Source organism: Salvelinus alpinus, chromosome 24, assembly GCF_045679555.1.
Source record: "Salvelinus alpinus chromosome 24, SLU_Salpinus.1, whole genome shotgun sequence".
Taxonomy (NCBI): Eukaryota; Metazoa; Chordata; class Actinopteri; order Salmoniformes; family Salmonidae; genus Salvelinus; species Salvelinus alpinus.
Window position 1 is genome coordinate 47,440,798 of NC_092109.1, and position 22,755 is coordinate 47,463,552.

General features: G+C 42.6%; 1 protein-coding gene across 1 annotated transcript in view; it reads right to left on the reverse strand.

Moving 5' to 3' along the window:
• Positions 1 to 22,755, reverse strand: part of LOC139551666 (ribosomal protein S6 kinase-related protein-like) — a 112,005-nt gene that overhangs the window by 58,903 nt on the left and 30,347 nt on the right. The window contains exons 5-8 of the mRNA XM_071362948.1: positions 19,333 to 19,402; positions 15,275 to 15,382; positions 15,151 to 15,191; positions 13,402 to 13,429 (exon numbers count right to left, since the gene is read on the reverse strand). Of these exons, the coding sequence (XP_071219049.1) occupies positions 13,402 to 13,429; positions 15,151 to 15,191; positions 15,275 to 15,382; positions 19,333 to 19,402 (247 nt within the window). The remainder of the gene's footprint in view (positions 1 to 13,401; positions 13,430 to 15,150; positions 15,192 to 15,274; positions 15,383 to 19,332; positions 19,403 to 22,755) is intronic.

Sequence of the window (22,755 nt, forward strand, 5' to 3'; positions counted from 1 at the left end):
TGTCCTTTATGTCTGGTTGTGGTGTATTGTCCAATTAGCATGTCCTTTATGTCTGGTTGTGGTGTATTGTCCAATTAGCATGTCCTTTATGTCTGGTTGTGGTGTATTGTCCAATTAGCATGTCCTTTATGTCTGGTTGTGTTGTATTGTCCAATTAGCATGTCCTTTATGTCTGGTTGTGGTGTATTCTCCAATTAGCATGTCCTTTATGTCTGGTTGTGGTGTATTGTCCAATTAGCATGTCCTTTATGTCTGGTTGTGGTGTATTGTCCAATTAGCATGTCCTTTATGTCTGGTTGTGGTGTATTCTCCAATTAGCATGTCCTTTATGTCTGGTTGTGGTGTATTCTCCAATTAGCATGTCCTTTATGTCTGGTTGTGGTGTATTGTCCAATTAGCATGTCCTTTATGTCTGGTTGTGGTGTATTCTCCAATTAGCATGTCCTTTATGTCTGGTTGTGGTGTATTCTCCAATTAGCATGTCCTTTATGTCTGGTTGTGGTGTATTCTCCAATTAGCATGTCCTTTATGTCTGGTTGTGGTGTATTCTCCAATTAGCATGTCCTTTATGTCTGGTTGTGGTGTATTCTCCAATTAGCATGTCCTTTATGTCTGGTTGTGGTGTATTCTCCAATTAGCATGTCCTTTATGTCTGGTTGTGGTGTATTCTCCAATTAGCATGTCCTTTATGTCTGGTTGTGGTGTATTCTCCAATTAGCATGTCCTTTATGTCTGGTTGTGGTGTATTCTCCAATTAGCATGTCCTTTATGTCTGGTTGTGGTGTATTCTCCAATTAGCATGTCCTTTATGTATGGTTGTGGTGTATTCTCCAATTAGCATGTCCTTTATGTCTGGTTGTGGTGTATTCTCCAATTAGCATGTCCTTTATGTCTGGTTGTGGTGTATTCTCCAATTAGCATGTCCTTTATGTCTGGTTGTGGTGTATTCTCCAATTAGCATGTCCTTTATGTCTGGTTGTGGTGTATTCTCCAATTAGCATGTCCTTTATGTCTGGTTGTGGTGTATTCTCCAATTAGCATGTCCTTTATGTCTGGTTGTGGTGTATTCTCCAATTAGCATGTCCTTTATGTCTGGTTGTGGTGTATTCTCCAATTAGCATGTCCTTTATGTCTGGTTGTGGTGTATTCTCCAATTAGCGTGTCCTTTATGTCTGGTTGTGGTGTATTCTCCAATTAGCGTGTCCTTTATGTCTGGTTGTGGTGTATTGTCCAATTAGCGTGTCCTTTATGTCTGGTTGTGGTGTATTGTCCAATTAGCGTGTCCTTTATGTCTGGTTGTGGTGTATTGTCCAATTAGCGTGTCCTTTATGTCTGGTTGTGGTGTATTCTCCAATTAGCATGTCCTTTATGTCTGGTTGTGGTGTATTCTCCAATTAGCATGTCCTTTATGTCTGGTTGTGGTGTATTCTCCAATTAGCATGTCCTTTATGTCTGGTTGTGGTGTATTCTCCAATTAGCATGTCCTTTATGTCTGGTTGTGGTGTATTCTCCAATTAGCATGTCCTTTATGTCTGGTTGTCGTGTATTCTCCAATTAGCATGTCCTTTTTGTCTGGTTGTCGTGTATTCTCCAATTAGCATGTCCTTTATGTCTGGTTGTGGTGTATTCTCCAATTAGCATGTCCTTTATGTCTGGTTGTGGTGTATTCTCCAATTAGCATGTCCTTTATGTCTGGTTGTGGTGTATTCTCCCATTAGCATGTCCTTTATGTCTGGTTGTGGTGTATTCTCCCATTAGCATGTCCTTTATGTCTGGTTGTGGTGTATTGTCCCATTAGCATGTCCTTTATGTCTGGTTGTGGTGTATTGTCCCATTAGCATGTCCTTTATGTCTGGTTGTGTTGTATTGTCCAATTAGCATGTCCTTTATGTCTGGTTGTGTTGTATTGTCCAATTAGCATGTCCTTTATGTCTGGTTGTGTTGTATTGTCCAATTAGCATGTCCTTTATGTCTGGTGGTGTTGTATTGTCCAATTAGCATGTCCTTTATGTCTGGTGGTGTTGTATTCTCCAATTAGCATGTCCTTTATGTCTGGTTGTGTTGTATTCTCCAATTAGCATGTCCTTTATGTCTGGTTGTGTTGTATTGTCCAATTAGCATGTCCTTTATGTCTGGTTGTGTTGTATTGTCCAATTAGCATGTCCTTTATGTCTGGTTGTGTTGTATTGTCCAATTAGCATGTCCTTTATGTCTGGTTGTGTTGTATTGTCCAATTAGCATGTCCTTTATGTCTGGTTGTGTTGTATTGTCCAATTAGCATGTCCTTTATGTCTGGTTGTGTTGTATTGTCCAATTAGCATGTCCTTTATGTCTGGTTGTGTTGTATTGTCCAATTAGCATGTCCTTTATGTCTGGTTGTGTTGTATTGTCCAATTAGCATGTCCTTTATGTCTGGTTGTGGTGTATTGTCCAATTAGCATGTCCTTTATGTCTGGTTGTGGTGTATTGTCCAATTAGCATGTCCTTTATGTCTGGTTGTGGTGTATTGTCCAATTAGCATGTCCTTTATGTCTGGTTGTGGTGTATTGTCCAATTAGCATGTCCTTTATGTCTGGTTGTGGTGTATTGTCCAATTAGCATGTCCTTTATGTCTGGTTGTGTTGTATTGTCCAATTAGCATGTCCTTTATGTCTGGTTGTGGTGTATTGTCCAATTAGCATGTCCTTTATGTCTGGTTGTGGTGTATTGTCCAATTAGCATGTCCTTTATGTCTGGTTGTGGTGTATTGTCCAATTAGAATGTCCTTTATGTCTGGTTGTGGTGTATTCTCCAATTAGCATGTCCTTTATGTCTGGTTGTGGTGTATTCTCCAATTAGCATGTCCTTTATGTCTGGTTGTGGTGTATTCTCCAATTAGCATGTCCTTTATGTCTGGTTGTGGTGTATTCTCCAATTAGCATGTCCTTTATGTCTGGTTGTGGTGTATTCTCCAATTAGCATGTCCTTTATGTCTGGTTGTGGTGTATTCTCCAATTAGCATGTCCTTTATGTCTGGTTGTGGTGTATTCTCCAATTAGCATGTCCTTTATGTCTGGTTGTGGTGTATTCTCCAATTAGCATGTCCTTTATGTCTGGTTGTGGTGTATTCTCCAATTAGCATGTCCTTTATGTCTGGTTGTGGTGTATTGTCCAATTAGCATGTCCTTTATGTCTGGTTGTGGTGTATTGTCCAATTAGCATGTCCTTTATGTCTGGTTGTGGTGTATTGTCCAATTAGCATGTCCTTTATGTCTGGTTGTGGTGTATTGTCCAATTAGCATGTCCTTTATGTCTGGTTGTGGTGTATTGTCCAATTAGCATGTCCTTTATGTCTGGTTGTGGTGTATTCTCCAATTAGCATGTCCTTTATGTCTGGTTGTGGTGTATTGTCCAATTAGCATGTCCTTTATGTCTGGTTGTGGTGTATTGTCCAATTAGCATGTCCTTTATGTCTGGTTGTGGTGTATTCTCCAATTAGCATGTCCTTTATGTCTGGTTGTGGTGTATTCTCCAATTAGCATGTCCTTTATGTCTGGTTGTGGTGTATTCTCCAATTAGCATGTCCTTTATGTCTGGTTGTGGTGTATTCTCCAATTAGCATGTCCTTTATGTCTGGTTGTGGTGTATTCTCCAATTAGCATGTCCTTTATGTCTGGTTGTGGTGTATTCTCCAATTAGCATGTCCTTTATGTCTGGTTGTGGTGTATTCTCCAATTAGCATGTCCTTTATGTCTGGTTGTGGTGTATTCTCCAATTAGCATGTCCTTTATGTCTGGTTGTGGTGTATTCTCCAATTAGCATGTCCTTTATGTCTGGTTGTGGTGTATTCTCCAATTAGCATGTCCTTTTTGTCTGGTTGTCGTGTATTCTCCAATTAGCATGTCCTTTATGTCTGGTTGTGGTGTATTCTCCAATTAGCATGTCCTTTATGTCTGGTTGTGGTGTATTCTCCAATTAGCATGTCCTTTATGTCTGGTTGTGGTGTATTCTCCAATTAGCATGTCCTTTATGTCTGGTTGTGGTGTATTCTCCAATTAGCATGTCCTTTATGTCTGGTTGTGGTGTATTCTCCAATTAGCATGTCCTTTTTGTCTGGTTGTCGTGTATTCTCCAATTAGCATGTCCTTTATGTCTGGTTGTGGTGTATTCTCCAATTAGCATGTCCTTTATGTCTGGTTGTGGTGTATTCTCCAATTAGCATGTCCTTTATGTCTGGTTGTGGTGTATTCTCCCATTAGCATGTCCTTTATGTCTGGTTGTGGTGTATTCTCCCATTAGCATGTCCTTTATGTCTGGTTGTGGTGTATTGTCCCATTAGCATGTCCTTTATGTCTGGTTGTGGTGTATTGTCCCATTAGCATGTCCTTTATGTCTGGTTGTGTTGTATTGTCCAATTAGCATGTCCTTTATGTCTGGTTGTGTTGTATTGTCCAATTAGCATGTCCTTTATGTCTGGTTGTGTTGTATTGTCCAATTAGCATGTCCTTTATGTCTGGTGGTGTTGTATTGTCCAATTAGCATGTCCTTTATGTCTGGTGGTGTTGTATTCTCCAATTAGCATGTCCTTTATGTCTGGTTGTGTTGTATTCTCCAATTAGCATGTCCTTTATGTCTGGTTGTGTTGTATTGTCCAATTAGCATGTCCTTTATGTCTGGTTGTGTTGTATTGTCCAATTAGCATGTCCTTTATGTCTGGTTGTGTTGTATTGTCCAATTAGCATGTCCTTTATGTCTGGTTGTGTTGTATTGTCCAATTAGCATGTCCTTTATGTCTGGTTGTGTTGTATTGTCCAATTAGCATGTCCTTTATGTCTGGTTGTGTTGTATTGTCCAATTAGCATGTCCTTTATGTCTGGTTGTGTTGTATTGTCCAATTAGCATGTCCTTTATGTCTGGTTGTGTTGTATTGTCCAATTAGCATGTCCTTTATGTCTGGTTGTGGTGTATTGTCCAATTAGCATGTCCTTTATGTCTGGTTGTGGTGTATTGTCCAATTAGCATGTCCTTTATGTCTGGTTGTGGTGTATTGTCCAATTAGCATGTCCTTTATGTCTGGTTGTGGTGTATTGTCCAATTAGCATGTCCTTTATGTCTGGTTGTGTTGTATTGTCCAATTAGCATGTCCTTTATGTCTGGTTGTGGTGTATTCTCCAATTAGCATGTCCTTTATGTCTGGTTGTGGTGTATTGTCCAATTAGCATGTCCTTTATGTCTGGTTGTGGTGTATTGTCCAATTAGAATGTCCTTTATGTCTGGTTGTGGTGTATTCTCCAATTAGCATGTCCTTTATGTCTGGTTGTGGTGTATTCTCCAATTAGCATGTCCTTTATGTCTGGTTGTGGTGTATTCTCCAATTAGCATGTCCTTTATGTCTGGTTGTGGTGTATTCTCCAATTAGCATGTCCTTTATGTCTGGTTGTGGTGTATTCTCCAATTAGCATGTCCTTTATGTCTGGTTGTGGTGTATTCTCCAATTAGCATGTCCTTTATGTCTGGTTGTGGTGTATTCTCCAATTAGCATGTCCTTTATGTCTGGTTGTGGTGTATTCTCCAATTAGCATGTCCTTTATGTCTGGTTGTGGTGTATTCTCCAATTAGCATGTCCTTTATGTCTGGTTGTGGTGTATTGTCCAATTAGCATGTCCTTTATGTCTGGTTGTGGTGTATTGTCCAATTAGCATGTCCTTTATGTCTGGTTGTGGTGTATTGTCCAATTAGCATGTCCTTTATGTCTGGTTGTGGTGTATTGTCCAATTAGCATGTCCTTTATGTCTGGTTGTGGTGTATTGTCCAATTAGCATGTCCTTTATGTCTGGTTGTGGTGTATTCTCCAATTAGCATGTCCTTTATGTCTGGTTGTGGTGTATTGTCCAATTAGCATGTCCTTTATGTCTGGTTGTGGTGTATTGTCCAATTAGCATGTCCTTTATGTCTGGTTGTGGTGTATTCTCCAATTAGCATGTCCTTTATGTCTGGTTGTGGTGTATTCTCCAATTAGCATGTCCTTTATGTCTGGTTGTGGTGTATTCTCCAATTAGCATGTCCTTTATGTCTGGTTGTGGTGTATTCTCCAATTAGCATGTCCTTTATGTCTGGTTGTGGTGTATTCTCCAATTAGCATGTCCTTTATGTCTGGTTGTGGTGTATTCTCCAATTAGCATATCCTTTATGTCTGGTTGTGGTGTATTCTCCAATTAGCATGTCCTTTATGTCTGGTTGTGGTGTATTCTCCAATTAGCATGTCCTTTTTGTCTGGTTGTGGTGTATTCTCCAATTAGCATGTCCTTTATGTCTGGTTGTGTTGTATTGTCCAATTAGCATGTCCTTTATGTCTGGTTGTGTTGTATTGTCCAATTAGCATGTCCTTTATGTCTGGTTGTGGTGTATTCTCCAATTAGCATGTCCTTTATGTCTGGTTGTGTTGTATTGTCCAATTAGCATGTCCTTTATGTCTGGTTGTGGTGTATTGTCCAATTAGCATGTCCTTTATGTCTGGTTGTGGTGTATTGTCCAATTAGCATGTCCTTTATGTCTGGTTGTGGTGTATTCTCCAATTAGCATGTCCTTTATGTCTGGTTGTGGTGTATTCTCCAATTAGCATGTCCTTTATGTCTGGTTGTGGTGTATTCTCCAATTAGCATGTCCTTTATGTCTGGTTGTGGTGTATTCTCCAATTAGCATGTCCTTTATGTCTGGTTGTGGTGTATTCTCCAATTAGCATGTCCTTTATGTCTGGTTGTGGTGTATTCTCCAATTAGCATGTCCTTTATGTCTGGTTGTGGTGTATTCTCCAATTAGCATGTCCTTTATGTCTGGTTGTGGTGTATTCTCCAATTAGCATGTCCTTTATGTCTGGTTGTGGTGTATTCTCCAATTAGCATGTCCTTTATGTCTGGTTGTGGTGTATTCTCCAATTAGCATGTCCTTTATGTCTGGTTGTGGTGTATTCTCCAATTAGCATGTCCTTTATGTCTGGTTGTGGTGTATTCTCCAATTAGCATGTCCTTTTTGTCTGGTTGTGGTGTATTCTCCAATTAGCATGTCCTTTATGTCTGGTTGTGGTGTATTCTCCAATTAGCATGTCCTTTATGTCTGGTTGTGGTGTATTCTCCAATTAGCATGTCCTTTATGTCTGGTTGTGGTGTATTCTCCAATTAGCATGTCCTTTATGTCTGGTTGTGGTGTATTCTCCAATTAGCATGTCCTTTATGTCTGGTTGTGGTGTATTGTCCAATTAGCATGTCCTTTATGTCTGGTTGTGGTGTATTGTCCAATTAGCATGTCCTTTATGTCTGGTTGTGGTGTATTGTCCAATTAGCATGTCCTTTATGTCTGGTTGTGGTGTATTCTCCAATTAGCATGTCCTTTATGTCTGGTTGTGGTGTATTCTCCAATTAGCATGTCCTTTATGTCTGGTTGTGGTGTATTCTCCAATTAGCATGTCCTTTATGTCTGGTTGTGGTGTATTCTCCAATTAGCATGTCCTTTATGTCTGGTTGTGGTGTATTCTCCAATTAGCATGTCCTTTATGTCTGGTTGTGGTGTATTCTCCAATTAGCATGTCCTTTATGTCTGGTTGTGGTGTATTCTCCAATTAGCATGTCCTTTTTGTCTGGTTGTGGTGTATTCTCCAATTAGCATGTCCTTTATGTCTGGTTGTGGTGTATTCTCCAATTAGCATGTCCTTTATGTCTGGTTGTGGTGTATTCTCCAATTAGCATGTCCTTTATGTCTGGTTGTGGTGTATTCTCCAATTAGCATGTCCTTTATGTCTGGTTGTGGTGTATTCTCCAATTAGCATGTCCTTTATGTCTGGTTGTGGTGTATTCTCCAATTAGCATGTCCTTTATGTCTGGTTGTGGTGTATTCTCCAATTAGCATGTCCTTTATGTCTGGTTGTGGTGTATTCTCCAATTAGCATGTCCTTTTTGTCTGGTTGTGGTGTATTCTCCAATTAGCATGTCCTTTATGTCTGGTTGTGGTGTATTCTCCAATTAGCATGTCCTTTATGTCTGGTTGTGGTGTATTCTCCAATTAGCATGTCCTTTATGTCTGGTTGTGGTGTATTCTCCAATTAGCATGTCCTTTATGTCTGGTTGTGGTGTATTCTCCAATTAGCATGTCCTTTATGTCTGGTTGTGGTGTATTCTCCAATTAGCATGTCCTTTATGTCTGGTTGTGGTGTATTCTCCAATTAGCATGTCCTTTATGTCTGGTTGTGGTGTATTCTCCAATTAGCATGTCCTTTATGTCTGGTTGTGGTGTATTCTCCAATTAGCATGTCCTTTATGTCTGGTTGTGGTGTATTCTCCAATTAGCATGTCCTTTATGTCTGGTTGTGGTGTATTCTCCAATTAGCATGTCCTTTATGTCTGGTTGTGGTGTATTCTCCAATTAGCATGTCCTTTATGTCTGGTTGTGGTGTATTCTCCAATTAGCATGTCCTTTATGTCTGGTTGTGGTGTATTCTCCAATTAGCATGTCCTTTATGTCTGGTTGTGGTGTATTCTCCAATTAGCATGTCCTTTATGTCTGGTTGTGGTGTATTCTCCAATTAGCATGTCCTTTATGTCTGGTTGTGGTGTATTCTCCAATTAGCATGTCCTTTATGTCTGGTTGTGGTGTATTCTCCAATTAGCATGTCCTTTATGTCTGGTTGTGGTGTATTCTCCAATTAGCATGTCCTTTATGTCTGGTTGTGGTGTATTCTCCAATTAGCATGTCCTTTATGTCTGGTTGTGGTGTATTCTCCAATTAGCATGTCCTTTATGTCTGGTTGTGGTGTATTCTCCAATTAGCATGTCCTTTATGTCTGGTTGTGGTGTATTCTCCAATTAGCATGTCCTTTATGTCTGGTTGTGGTGTATTCTCCAATTAGCATGTCCTTTTTGTCTGGTTGTGGTGTATTCTCCAATTAGCATGTCCTTTATGTCTGGTTGTGGTGTATTCTCCAATTAGCATGTCCTTTATGTCTGGTTGTGGTGTATTCTCCAATTAGCATGTCCTTTATGTCTGGTTGTGGTGTATTCTCCAATTAGCATGTCCTTTATGTCTGGTTGTGGTGTATTCTCCAATTAGCATGTCCTTTATGTCTGGTTGTGGTGTATTCTCCAATTAGCATGTCCTTTATGTCTGGTTGTGGTGTATTCTCCAATTAGCATGTCCTTTATGTCTGGTTGTGGTGTATTCTCCAATTAGCATGTCCTTTATGTCTGGTTGTGGTGTATTCTCCAATTAGCATGTCCTTTATGTCTGGTTGTGGTGTATTCTCCAATTAGCATGTCCTTTATGTCTGGTTGTGGTGTATTCTCCAATTAGCATGTCCTTTATGTCTGGTTGTGGTGTATTCTCCAATTAGCATGTCCTTTATGTCTGGTTGTGGTGTATTCTCCAATTAGCATGTCCTTTATGTCTGGTTGTGGTGTATTCTCCAATTAGCATGTCCTTTATGTCTGGTTGTGGTGTATTCTCCAATTAGCATGTCCTTTATGTCTGGTTGTGGTGTATTCTCCAATTAGCATGTCCTTTATGTCTGGTTGTGGTGTATTCTCCAATTAGCATGTCCTTTATGTCTGGTTGTGGTGTATTCTCCAATTAGCATGTCCTTTATGTCTGGTTGTGGTGTATTCTCCAATTAGCATGTCCTTTATGTCTGGTTGTGGTGTATTCTCCAATTAGCATGTCCTTTATGTCTGGTTGTGGTGTATTCTCCAATTAGCATGTCCTTTATGTCTGGTTGTGGTGTATTCTCCAATTAGCATGTCCTTTATGTCTGGTTGTGGTGTATTCTCCAATTAGCATGTCCTTTATGTCTGGTTGTGGTGTATTCTCCAATTAGCATGTCCTTTATGTCTGGTTGTGGTGTATTCTCCAATTAGCATGTCCTTTATGTCTGGTTGTGGTGTATTCTCCAATTAGCATGTCCTTTATGTCTGGTTGTGGTGTATTCTCCAATTAGCATGTCCTTTATGTCTGGTTGTGGTGTATTCTCCAATTAGCATGTCCTTTATGTCTGGTTGTGGTGTATTCTCCAATTAGCATGTCCTTTATGTCTGGTTGTGGTGTATTCTCCAATTAGCATGTCCTTTATGTCTGGTTGTGGTGTATTCTCCAATTAGCATGTCCTTTATGTCTGGTTGTGGTGTATTCTCCAATTAGCATGTCCTTTATGTCTGGTTGTGGTGTATTCTCCAATTAGCATGTCCTTTATGTCTGGTTGTGGTGTATTCTCCAATTAGCATGTCCTTTATGTCTGGTTGTGGTGTATTCTCCAATTAGCATGTCCTTTATGTCTGGTTGTGGTGTATTCTCCAATTAGCATGTCCTTTATGTCTGGTTGTGGTGTATTCTCCAATTAGCATGTCCTTTATGTCTGGTTGTGGTGTATTCTCCAATTAGCATGTCCTTTATGTCTGGTTGTGGTGTATTCTCCAATTAGCATGTCCTTTATGTCTGGTTGTGGTGTATTCTCCAATTAGCATGTCCTTTATGTCTGGTTGTGGTGTATTCTCCAATTAGCATGTCCTTTATGTCTGGTTGTGGTGTATTCTCCAATTAGCATGTCCTTTATGTCTGGTTGTGGTGTATTCTCCAATTAGCATGTCCTTTATGTCTGGTTGTGGTGTATTCTCCAATTAGCATGTCCTTTATGTCTGGTTGTGGTGTATTCTCCAATTAGCATGTCCTTTATGTCTGGTTGTGGTGTATTCTCCAATTAGCATGTCCTTTATGTCTGGTTGTGGTGTATTCTCCAATTAGCATGTCCTTTATGTCTGGTTGTGGTGTATTCTCCAATTAGCATGTCCTTTATGTCTGGTTGTGGTGTATTCTCCAATTAGCATGTCCTTTATGTCTGGTTGTGGTGTATTCTCCAATTAGCATGTCCTTTATGTCTGGTTGTGGTGTATTCTCCAATTAGCATGTCCTTTATGTCTGGTTGTGGTGTATTCTCCAATTAGCATGTCCTTTATGTCTGGTTGTGGTGTATTCTCCAATTAGCATGTCCTTTATGTCTGGTTGTGGTGTATTCTCCAATTAGCATGTCCTTTATGTCTGGTTGTGGTGTATTCTCCAATTAGCATGTCCTTTATGTCTGGTTGTGGTGTATTCTCCAATTAGCATGTCCTTTATGTCTGGTTGTGGTGTATTCTCCAATTAGCATGTCCTTTATGTCTGGTTGTGGTGTATTCTCCAATTAGCATGTCCTTTATGTCTGGTTGTGGTGTATTCTCCAATTAGCATGTCCTTTATGTCTGGTTGTGGTGTATTCTCCAATTAGCATGTCCTTTATGTCTGGTTGTGGTGTATTCTCCAATTAGCATGTCCTTTATGTCTGGTTGTGGTGTATTCTCCAATTAGCATGTCCTTTATGTCTGGTTGTGGTGTATTCTCCAATTAGCATGTCCTTTATGTCTGGTTGTGGTGTATTCTCCAATTAGCATGTCCTTTATGTCTGGTTGTGGTGTATTCTCCAATTAGCATGTCCTTTATGTCTGGTTGTGGTGTATTCTCCAATTAGCATGTCCTTTATGTCTGGTTGTGGTGTATTCTCCAATTAGCATGTCCTTTATGTCTGGTTGTGTTGTATTCTCCAATTAGCATGTCCTTTATGTCTGGTTGTGGTGTATTCTCCAATTAGCATGTCCTTTATGTCTGGTTGTGGTGTATTCTCCAATTAGCATGTCCTTTATGTCTGGTTGTGGTGTATTCTCCAATTAGCATGTCCTTTATGTCTGGTTGTGGTGTATTCTCCAATTAGCATGTCCTTTATGTCTGGTTGTGTTGTATTGTCCAATTAGCATGTCCTTTATGTCTGGTTGTGGTGTATTGTCCAATTAGCATGTCCTTTATGTCTGGTTGTGGTGTATTCTCCAATTAGCATGTCCTTTATGTCTGGTTGTGGTGTATTCTCCAATTAGCATGTCCTTTATGTCTGGTTGTGTTGTATTGTCCAATTAGCATGTCCTTTTTGTCTGGTTGTGTTGTATTGTCCAATTAGCATGTCCTTTATGTCTGGTTGTGTTGTATTGTCCAATTAGCATGCATTTTATGTCTGGTTGTGTTGTATTGTCCAATTAGCATGTCCTTTATGTCTGGTTGTGTTGTATTGTCCCATTAGCATGTCCTTTATGTCTGGTTGTGTTGTATTGTCCAATTAGCATGCATTTTATGTCTGGTTGTGTTGTATTGTCCAATTAGCATGTCCTTTATGTCTGGTTGTGGTGTATTGTCCAATTAGCATGTCCTTTATGTCTGGTTGTGGTGTATTGTCCAATTAGCATGTCCTTTATGTCTGGTTGTGAAATCTCTAATCTGTTTAATTTGATTGTCACTCTCTCTCCAGATATCAGCTACGTGAATCCATTTAGCAGCTTATCATATGGCATTCATTACTGGCCTTATGTGCATCTGTAGCAGAGAATAGCTAAACTCACACGTTCTCAAAAATAATTTGTTCTTAACTGCCTAGTTAAATAAAGGTAAAATAAATCAGTGACAAGGATTAACGAGTTGTGCATTCCAAGATGCCGTACTGTGCCGTTATTTGCCCGTTAGCGGCCCGCCCGTTTGCGGCCCGCCCGTTAGCGGCCCGCCCGTTTGCGGCCCGCCCGTTTGCGGCCCGCCCGTTAGCGGCCCGCCCGTTTGTGGCCCGCCCGTTAGCTTGCTATTCTCCTTCAACCACTCTCATCAACGAGCTGTTTTCATCCCCAGGACTGCCGCTGACCGGATGATTTTTGTTTGTCGTGCCATTCTCGGTAAACCCTAGACCCTCTCGTGGGTGAAAAGCCAAGAAGGCCGTTTCTGAGATACTGGATCCTGCGCGCCTGACGCCGACAATCATACCACGCTCAGTCTGTTAGGTCACTAGTTCTGTCCATTCTAACGGTCAATGGAACAGTAACTGAATGCCTCAATGCCTGTCTGTAGGAGCGATCCATTGTGGTGAATGGGACGGTGTACCTAATAAACTGTCCGATGGACCAGTAACTGAATGCCTCGATGCTTGTCTGCCTGCTTTATCTCGCAAGCTACGACCACGTAACTCCCTGTCTGTAGGAGCTAACCATTTTCCTGTATAGGGTGGTGTACCTAATAAACTGTCCACCGAGTGTATGTTCTCAATTTAAAATGATACCAGAACACAACGTATGAGGTAAACCATACACCAGATTTATGTACATGTCTTTTAAGTGCTGACATACTATAGCAGATTGGGCCTTTACTCCTGGATGGTAAGACTCAATGGAGGATCTCTCTCTGACACACACACAGAGAGACACAGACACAGACACAGACACAGACACAGACACACACACAGACACACACACAGACACACACACAGACACACACACACACACACACACACACACACACACACACACACACACAGGGTGAGTTTACCTTGATCTGTGAGCAGAATGTTCTCCATCTACAGCAGAACACACAGTGGTCACATGTTTAGATGTTGCTATGGTTACATCACATCCAAACACACAGAGATGTCAAACTGTAGTGGAGATGGTTTCTATATTATGTACAGGACAGATATCAACTGACAGATGTATCATTAGCAAAAGATGTAAACATGTCATGTATGAATGGGTCGCTGGTGTCTGAGTAAAACATTTATACAAACGTTATTATTATTTATTTATTTTACAATTAAAAAAATACTTTCTTATTAAGTATGAACTTAAACCAGGTAAAAAGTGTGTAAAAATGATAATGAATTTACATGAGACAACCTGGTTCTCTTTGGGTCCCGAGGCAGTTGAGAACCACGGATGTACAGTGTATATTATTATATATTTATTATTATATAATATACACTGAACAAAAATATAAACGCAACATGAAACAATTTTACTGAGTTACAGTTCATATAAGGAAAATCAGTCAATTTAAATTAATTAATTAGTTCCTAATCTATGGATTTCACATGACTGGGCAGGGGCACAGTCATGGGTGGGTCTGGGAGGGCATAGGCCCACCTACTAGGGAGCCAGGCCCAGACAATCAGAATTAGTTTTTCACCAAAAAAGGGCTTTATTACAGACAGAAATACTCCTCAATTTCATGGTGGCTGGTCTCAGACGATCCCAAAAGTTGAAGAAGCCGGAAGTGGAGGTCCTGGGTTGGCGTGGTTACACGTGGTCTGCGGTTGTGAGGCCGGTTGAACGTACTGACAAATTCTCTAAAACAATGTTCGAGGCGGCTTATGGCAGAAAACAGCTCTGGTGGACATTCCTACATCAAGCATGCCAATTGCAAGCTCCAGCAAAACTTGAGACATCTGTGGCATTGTGTTGTGTGAGAAAACTTCACATTTTAGAGTGGCCTTTTATTGTCCCCCAGCACAAGGTTCACTTGTGTAATAATCATGCCGTTTAATCAGCTTCTTGATATGCCACACCTGTCAGGTGGATGGATTATCTTGGCAAAGGAGAAATGCTCACTGACAGGGATGTAAACAAAATATGTGCACAAACATTTAGAGAAATATTTTTGTTTTGTGCATCTGGAAACATTCTGGAATCTCTTATTTGATTTACATGTTGCGTTTTTATTTTTGTTGGTTGACGAATGGAACAGCTCTGATGTCATATCCTTTCTAGCTCTTACCTTCACATCTCTGTGGACGATGTCATGTCCTTTCTAGCTCTTACCTTCACATCTCTGTGGACGATGTCATGTCCTTTCTAGCTCTTACCTTCACATCTCTGTGGATGATGTCATGTCCTTTCTAGCTCTTACCTTCACCTCTCTGTGGACGATGTCATGTCCTTTCTAGCTCTTACCTTCACGTCTCTGTGGACGATGTCATGTCCTTTCTAGCTCTTACCTTCACATCTCTGTGGATGATGTCATGTCCTTTCTAGCTCTTACCTTCACGTCTCTGTGGACGATGTCATGTCCTTTCTAGCTCTTACCTTCACATCTCTGTGGATGATGTCATATCCTTTCTAGCTCTTACCTTCACGTCTCTGTGGACGATGTCATGTCCTTTCTAGCTCTTACCTTCACGTCTCTGTGGATGATGTCATGTCCTTTCTAGCTCTTACCTTCACATCTCTGTGGACGATGTCATGTCCTTTCTAGCTCTTACCTTCACGTCTCTGTGGACGATGTCATGTCCTTTCTAGCTCTTACCTTCACGTCTCTGTGGATGATCCCAACGTCATGGAGGAACCCTGAGGAGACAAACAACAGAGTCAGCATCTGTCTAGTGTGTATGAGTGTATGTGTGTATGTGTGTGTGTGCGTGCGTACTCACCGAGAGCGCAGCCTAACTCTGCAGCAAACACCCTGACAGCGTCCTCGCTGAACTGGCCAATCATCACCCAGTATGTATACAGGTCCCCGGTACTGCAGTAGTCACACACTAGAGAGACACACACAGTATGAGAGAGCATCAACATGTTAGGATGAAACACAGTGGGGGGTGAGGAGAGGGGGAGAATCTGGGTCACATTCTGACTCAGAGGGGGGAGGAAGGGGTGAGGAGAGGGGGAGAGAAGGGGGGAAAGAGGAGTGATGGGGTCAGAATGGGGGCAAATGGCACTCCATAGGGCTCTGGTCTATAGTAGTGCACTCCATAGGGCTCTGGTCATAAGTAGTGCACTTCATAGGGCTCTGGTCATAAGTAGTGCACTTCATAGGGCTCTGGTCTATAGTAGTGCACTTCATAGGGCTCTGGTCTATAGTAGTGCACTCCATAGGGCTCTGGTCTATAGTAGTGCACTCCATAGGGCTCTGGTCTATAGTAGTGCACTTCATAGGGCTCTGGTCTATAGTAGTGCACTATATAGGGCTCTGGTCTATAGTAGTGCACTTCATAGGGCTCTGGTCTATAGTAGTACACTTTATAGGGTTCTGGTCTATAGTAGTGCACTTTATAGGGCTCTGGTCATAAGTAGTGCACTTTATAGGGCTCTGGTCTATAGTAGTGCACTCCATAGGGCTCTGGTCTATAGTAGTGCACTTCATAGGGCTCTGGTCTATAGTAGTGCACTTCATAGGGCTCTGGTCTATAGTAGTGCACTCCATAGGGCTCTGGTCTATAGTAGTGCACTCCATAGGGCTCTGGTCTATAGTAGTGCACTTCATAGGGCTCTGGTCTATAGTAGTGCACTTCATAGGGCTCTGGTCGTAAGTAGTGCACTTTATAGGGCTCTGGTCTATAGTAGTGCACTTCATAGGGCTCTGGTCTATAGTAGTGCACTTCATAGGGCTCTGGTCTATAGTAGTGCACTTCATAGGGCTCTGGTCTATAGTAGTGCACTCCATAGGGCTCTGGTCTATAGTAGTGCACTTCATAGGGCTCTGGTCATAAGTAGTGCACTTCATAGGGCTCTGGTCATAAGTAGTGCACTTCATAGGGCTCTGGTCTATAGTAGTGCACTCCATAGGGCTCTGGTCTAGAGTAGTGCACTTAATAGGGCTCTGGTCTATAGTAGTGCACTTCATAGGGCTCTGGTCTATAGTAGTGCACTCCATATGGCTCTGGTCTATAGTAGTGCACTCCATAGGGCTCTGGTCTATAGTAGTGCACTCCATATGGCTCTGGTCTATAGTAGTGCACTTCATAGGGCTCTGGTCTATAGTAGTGCACTCCATAGGGCTCTGGTCTAGAGTAGTGCACTTCATAGGGCTCTGGTCATAAGTAGTGCACTTTATATGGCTCTGGTCATAAGTAGTGCACTCCATAGGGCTCTGGTCTAGAGTAGTGCACTTAATAGGGCTCTGGTCTATAGTAGTGCACTTCATAGGGCTCTGGTCTATAGTAGTGCACTCCATAGGGCTCTGGTCTATAGTAGTGCACTCCATAGGGCTCTGGTCTATAGTAGTGCACTTCATAGGGCTCTGGTCTATAGTAGTGCACTCCATAGGGCTCTGGTCTATAGTAGTGCACTCCATAGGGCTCTGGTCTATAGTAGTGCACTTCATAGGGCTCTGGTCTATAGTAGTGCACTCCATAGGGCTCTGGTCTATAGTAGTGCACTTCATAGGGCTCTGGTCTATAGTAGTGCACTTCATAGGGCTCTGGTCTATAGTAGTGCACTCCATAGGGCTCTGGTCTATAGTAGTGCACTTCATAGGGCTCTGGTCTATAGTAGTGCACTCCATAGGGCTCTGGTCTATAGTAGTGCACTTCATAGGGCTCTGGTTTATAGTAGTGCACTCCATAGGGCTCTGGTCTATAGTAGTGCACTCCATAGGGCTCTGGTCGTAAGTAGTGCACTCCATAGGGCTCTGGTCGTAAGTAGTGCACTCCATAGGGCTCTGGTCTATAGTAGTGCACTTCATAGGGCTCTGGTTTATAGTAGTGCACTTCATAGTGCCATTTGGGACGTGGTCTGTCTAACAGCACGAGACCTAGAGAGGAACAGGATGAGACCTAGAGAGGAACAGGATGTGACCTAGAGAGGAACAGGGTGAGACCTAGAGAGGAACAGGATGTGACCTAGAGGAACAGGACGTGACCTAGAGAGGAACAGGATGAGACCTAGAGAGGAACAGGATGTGACCTAGAGAGGAACAGGATGAGATCTAGAGAGGAACAGGATGTGACCTAGAGAGGCACAGGATGTGACCTAGAGAGGCACAGGATGTGACCTAGAGAGGAACAGGATGTGACCTAGAGAGGAACAGGATGTGACCTAGAGAGGAACAGGATGTGACCTAGAGAGGAACAGGATGTGACCTAGAGAGGAACAGGATGTGACCTAGAGAGGAACAGGATGTGACCTAGAGAGGAACAGGATGAGACCTAGAGAGGAACAGGATGTGACCTAGAGAGGAACAGGATGTGCCCTAGAGAGGAACAGGATGTGCCCTAGAGAGGAACAGGATGTGCCCTAGAGAGGAACATGATGTGCCCTAGAGAGGAACAGGATAAGACCTAGAGAGGAACCAGACAGGAGCATCAACGTGTCCAAGCAACGGTTTTTAAGGTGAAGGGTTAAATGTTGGGACGGACTCCAGGTGAGGGATTAGAGCTGGGCTGGGGGATCCCAGGTGAGGTCTGTTATTGGTGGGGAGTGAGGAGTAAGTTTAGGTTCCTGTGTGATATGTCTCTGTGTCTGGGTAGGGACAGTGGGGCAGTGAGATAATGAGGATAAGGGCAGTGGGACAGTGGGATAATGAGGATAACGGCATTAAGGACAGTGGGATAATGAGGTTAAGGGCAGTGGGACAGTGGGATAATGAGGTTAAGGGCATTAAGGGCAGTGGGACAGTGAGATAATGAGGATAAGGGCAGTGGGACAGTGGGACAGTGGGATAATGAGGTTAAGGGCATTAAGGGCAGTGGGACAATGAGGTTAAGGGCAGTGGGACAGTGGGATAATGAGGTTAAGGGCAGTGGGACAGTGGGATAATGAGGTTAAGGGCAGTGGGACAGTGGGATAATGAGGTTAAGTGCATTAAGGGCAGTGGGACAGTGGGATAATGAGGTTAAGGGCAGTGGGACAGTGGGATAATGAGGTTAAGGGCATTAAGGGCAGTGGGACAGTGGGATAATGAGGTTAAGGGCATTAAGGGCAGTGGGACAGTGGGATAATGAGGATAAGGGCAGTGGGACAGTGGGATAATGAGGTTAAGGGCAGTGGGACAGTGGGATAATGAGGATAAGGGCAGTGGGACAGTGGGATAATGAGGTTAAGGGCAGTGGGACAGTGAGATAATGAGGTTAAGGGCAGTGGGACAGTGGGATAATGAGGTTAAGGGCAGTGGGACAGTAGGATAATGAGGTTAAGGGCATTAATGGCAGTGGGACAGTGGGATAATGAGGTTAAGGGCATTAAGGGCAGTGGGACAGTGGGATAATGAGGTTAAGGGCATTAAGGGCAGTGGGACAGTGGGATAATGAGGTTAATGGCAGTGGGACAGTGGGATAATGAGGTTAAGTGCATTAAGGGCATTGGGACAGTGGGATAATGAGGTTAAGGGCAGTGGGACAGTAGGATAATGAGGTTAAGGGCATTAATGGCAGTGGGACAGTGGGATAATGAGGTTAAGGGCATTAAGGGCAGTGGGACAGTGGGATAATGAGGTTAATGGCAGTGGGACAGTGGGATAATGAGGTTAATGGCAGTGGGACAGTGAATTAATGAGGTTAAGGGCAGTGGGGCAGTGGGATAATGAGGTTAAGGGCATTAAGGGCAGTGGGATAATGAGGTTAAGGGCAGAGGGGCAGTGGGTTGTAGGGTCTAGGGCGTTTCTATGTGACTAATGTAGAGGTGTATCTGAGTAAGGACACAGTGAGGTTGGTTTTAGGGGACATTAGGGTTCTATAGGGGTTCAGGTCTGGATGCTTCCTGTGTGACTCACTAATGTAGAGGTGTCTCTGTGTCTGCCAGCAGTCCTGAAGGTCGTGGACGAACGGGTGACGCACCTGACGCTGAGGACAAAGGTCACAGGTCAGCCTGAGAGTCATCTCGGGGAAGTAAAATTCTCACGAAAGTTTGTCATTTCCTGTTTTACTTCTGGGGGAGGAAACGCTGCTGACAACCGTTGTGTGAAGGGAGGAAGCAAAGCTTCCCTCTCAAAAGGAATGTCTTGGTCAAACCGTCAAATTTCACCCGTGTTTATCATGGCCAAAAAGCTAAAGAAATATAATTAATTTTTAAGATGTCGCCAATTTTGACTTTGTGGCTGTGGAATCTAGTGGAAAGCATTTATCATCCACACACGGGGTTGAAATCACCGCCCCAGTTTAAGCACCTCCTTTCACCAATACTGACTCGTCCCCAAAAAATCTATGACGAAAACCCGAAACCAACTGCTGACGCTCGTAATCACGTACTTCTACTCGAGCCTTGACAGGTCGAGTTACTTTGTACATGTAGGTAGGGGTGAAGTGACTATGTATAGATAATAAACAGTGAGTAGCAGCAGTATAACAATGTGTATAGCTAGTCGCCACCCACGACCCTGTCTAAACCACTATTAAAGTGTGTATAACTAGTCACGACCCACGACCCAGTCTAAACCACTATAACAGTGTGTATAGCTAGTCACGACCCTGTCTAAACCACTATAACAGTGTGTATAGCTAGTCACGACCCTGTCTAAACCACTATAACAGTGTGTATAGCTAGTCACGACCCACGACCCTGTCTAAACCACTATAACAGTGTGTATAGTTAGTCACGACCCTGTCTAAACCACTATAACAGTGTGTATAACTAGTCACGACCCTGTCACAACTACTATAACAGTATGTATAGCTAGTCACTACCCACGGCCCTGTCTAACCCACTATAACAGTGTGTATAGCTAGTCACGACCCAGTCTAACCCACTATAACAGTGTGTATAGCTAGTCACGACCCTGTCTAAACCACTATAACAGTGTGTATAGCTAGTCACGACCCTGTCTAACCCACTATAACAGTGTGTATAGCTAGTCACGACCCTGTCTAAACCACTATAACAGTGTGTATAGCTAGTCACGACCCTGTCTAAACCACTATAACAGTGTGTATAGCTAGTCACTACCCACGGCCCTGTCTAACCCACTATAACAGTGTGTATAGCTAGTCACGACCCAGACTAACCCACTATAACAGTGTGTATAGCTAGTCACGACCTATAACAGTGTGTATAGCTAGTCACGACCCTGTCTAAACCACTATAACAGTGTGTATAGCTTGTCACGACCCTGTCTAACCCACTATAACAGTGTGTATAGCTAGTCACTACCCACGGCCCTGTCTAACCCACTATAACAGTGTGTATAGCTAGTCACAACCCTGTCTAAACCACTATAAGTGTGTATAACTAGTCACGACCCTGTCACAACTACTATAACAGTGTGTATAGCTAGTCACGACCCTGTCTAAACCACTATAACAGTGTGTATAGCTAGTCACGACCCTGTCTAAACCACTATAACAGTGTGTATAGCTAGTCACGACCCTGTCTAACCCACTATAACAGTGTGTATAGCTAGTCACGACCCTGTCTAAACCACTATAACAGTGTGTATAGCTAGTCACGACCCTGTCTAACCCACTATAACAGTGTGTATAGTTAGGCACGACCCTGTCTAACCCACTATAACAGTGTGTATAGCTAGTCACGACCCTGTCTAAACCACTATAACAGTGTATATAGCTAGTCACTACCCACGGCCCTGTCTAACCCACTATAACAGTGTGTATAGCTAGTCACGACCCAGACTAACCCACTATAACAGTGTGTATAGCTAGTCACGACCTATAACAGTGTGTATAGCTAGTCACGACCCTGTCTAAACCACTATAACAGTGTGTATAGCTTGTCACGACCGTGTCTAACCCACTATAACAGTGTGTATAGCTAGTCACTACCCACGGCCCTGTCTAACCCACTATAACAGTGTGTATAGCTAGTCACAACCCTGTCTAAACCACTATAACAGTGTGTATAACTAGTCACGACCCTGTCACAACTACTATAACAGTATGTATAGCTAGTCACTACCCACGGCCCTGTCTAACCCACTATAACAGTGTGTATAGCTAGTCACGACCCAGTCTAACCCACTATAACAGTGTGTATAGCTAGTCACGACCCTGTCTAAACCACTATAACAATGTGTATAGCTAGTCACGACCCTGTCTAACCCACTATAACAGTGTGTATAGCTAGTCACGACCCTGTCTAAACCACTATAACAGTGTGTATAGCTAGTCACGACCCTGTCTAAACCACTATAACAGTGTGTATAGCTAGTCACTACCCAGGGCCCTGTCTAACCCACTATAACAGTGTGTATAGCTAGTCACGACCCAGACTAACCCACTATAACAGTGTGTATAGCTAGTCACGACCTATAACAGTGTGTATAGCTAGTCACAACCCTGTCTAAACCACTATAACAGTGTGTATAGCTTGTCACGACCCTGTCTAACCCACTATAACAGTGTGTATAGCTAGTCACTACCCACGGCCCTGTCTAACCCACTATAACAGTGTGTATAGCTAGTCACAACCCTGTCTAAACCACTATAACAGTGTGTATAACTAGTCACGACCCTGTCACAACTACTATAACAGTATGTATAGCTAGTCACTACCCACGGCCCTGTCTAACCCACTATAACAGTGTGTATAGCTAGTCACGAACCAGTCTAAACCACTATAACAGTGTGTATAGCTAGTCACGACCCTGTCTAACCCACTATAACAGTGTGTATAGCTAGTCACGACCCTGTCTAAACCACTATAACAGTGTGTATAGCTTGTCACGACCCTGTCTAAACCACTATAACAGTGTGTATAGCTAGTCACGACCCTGTCTAAACCACTATAACAGTGTGTATAACTAGTCACGACCCTGTCTAAACCACTATAACAGTGTGTATAGCTAGTCACGACCCTGTCTAACCCACATTAACAGTGTGTATAACTAGTCACGACCCTGGCTAACCCACTATAACAGTGTGTATAGCTAGTCACGACCCTGTCTAAACCACTATAACAGTGTGTATAGCTAGTCACAACCCTGTCTAAACCACTATAACAGTGTGTATAGCTAGTCACGACCCTGTCTAAACCACTATAACAGTGTGTATAGCTAGTCACGACCCTGTCTAAACCACTATAACAGTGTGTATAGCCAGTCACGACCCTGTCTAAACCACTATAACAGTGTGTATAGCTAGTCACGACCATGTCTAAACCACTATAACAGTGTGTATAGCTAGTCACGACCCTGTCTAAACCACTATAACAGTGTGTATAGCTAGTCACGACCCTGTCTAAACCA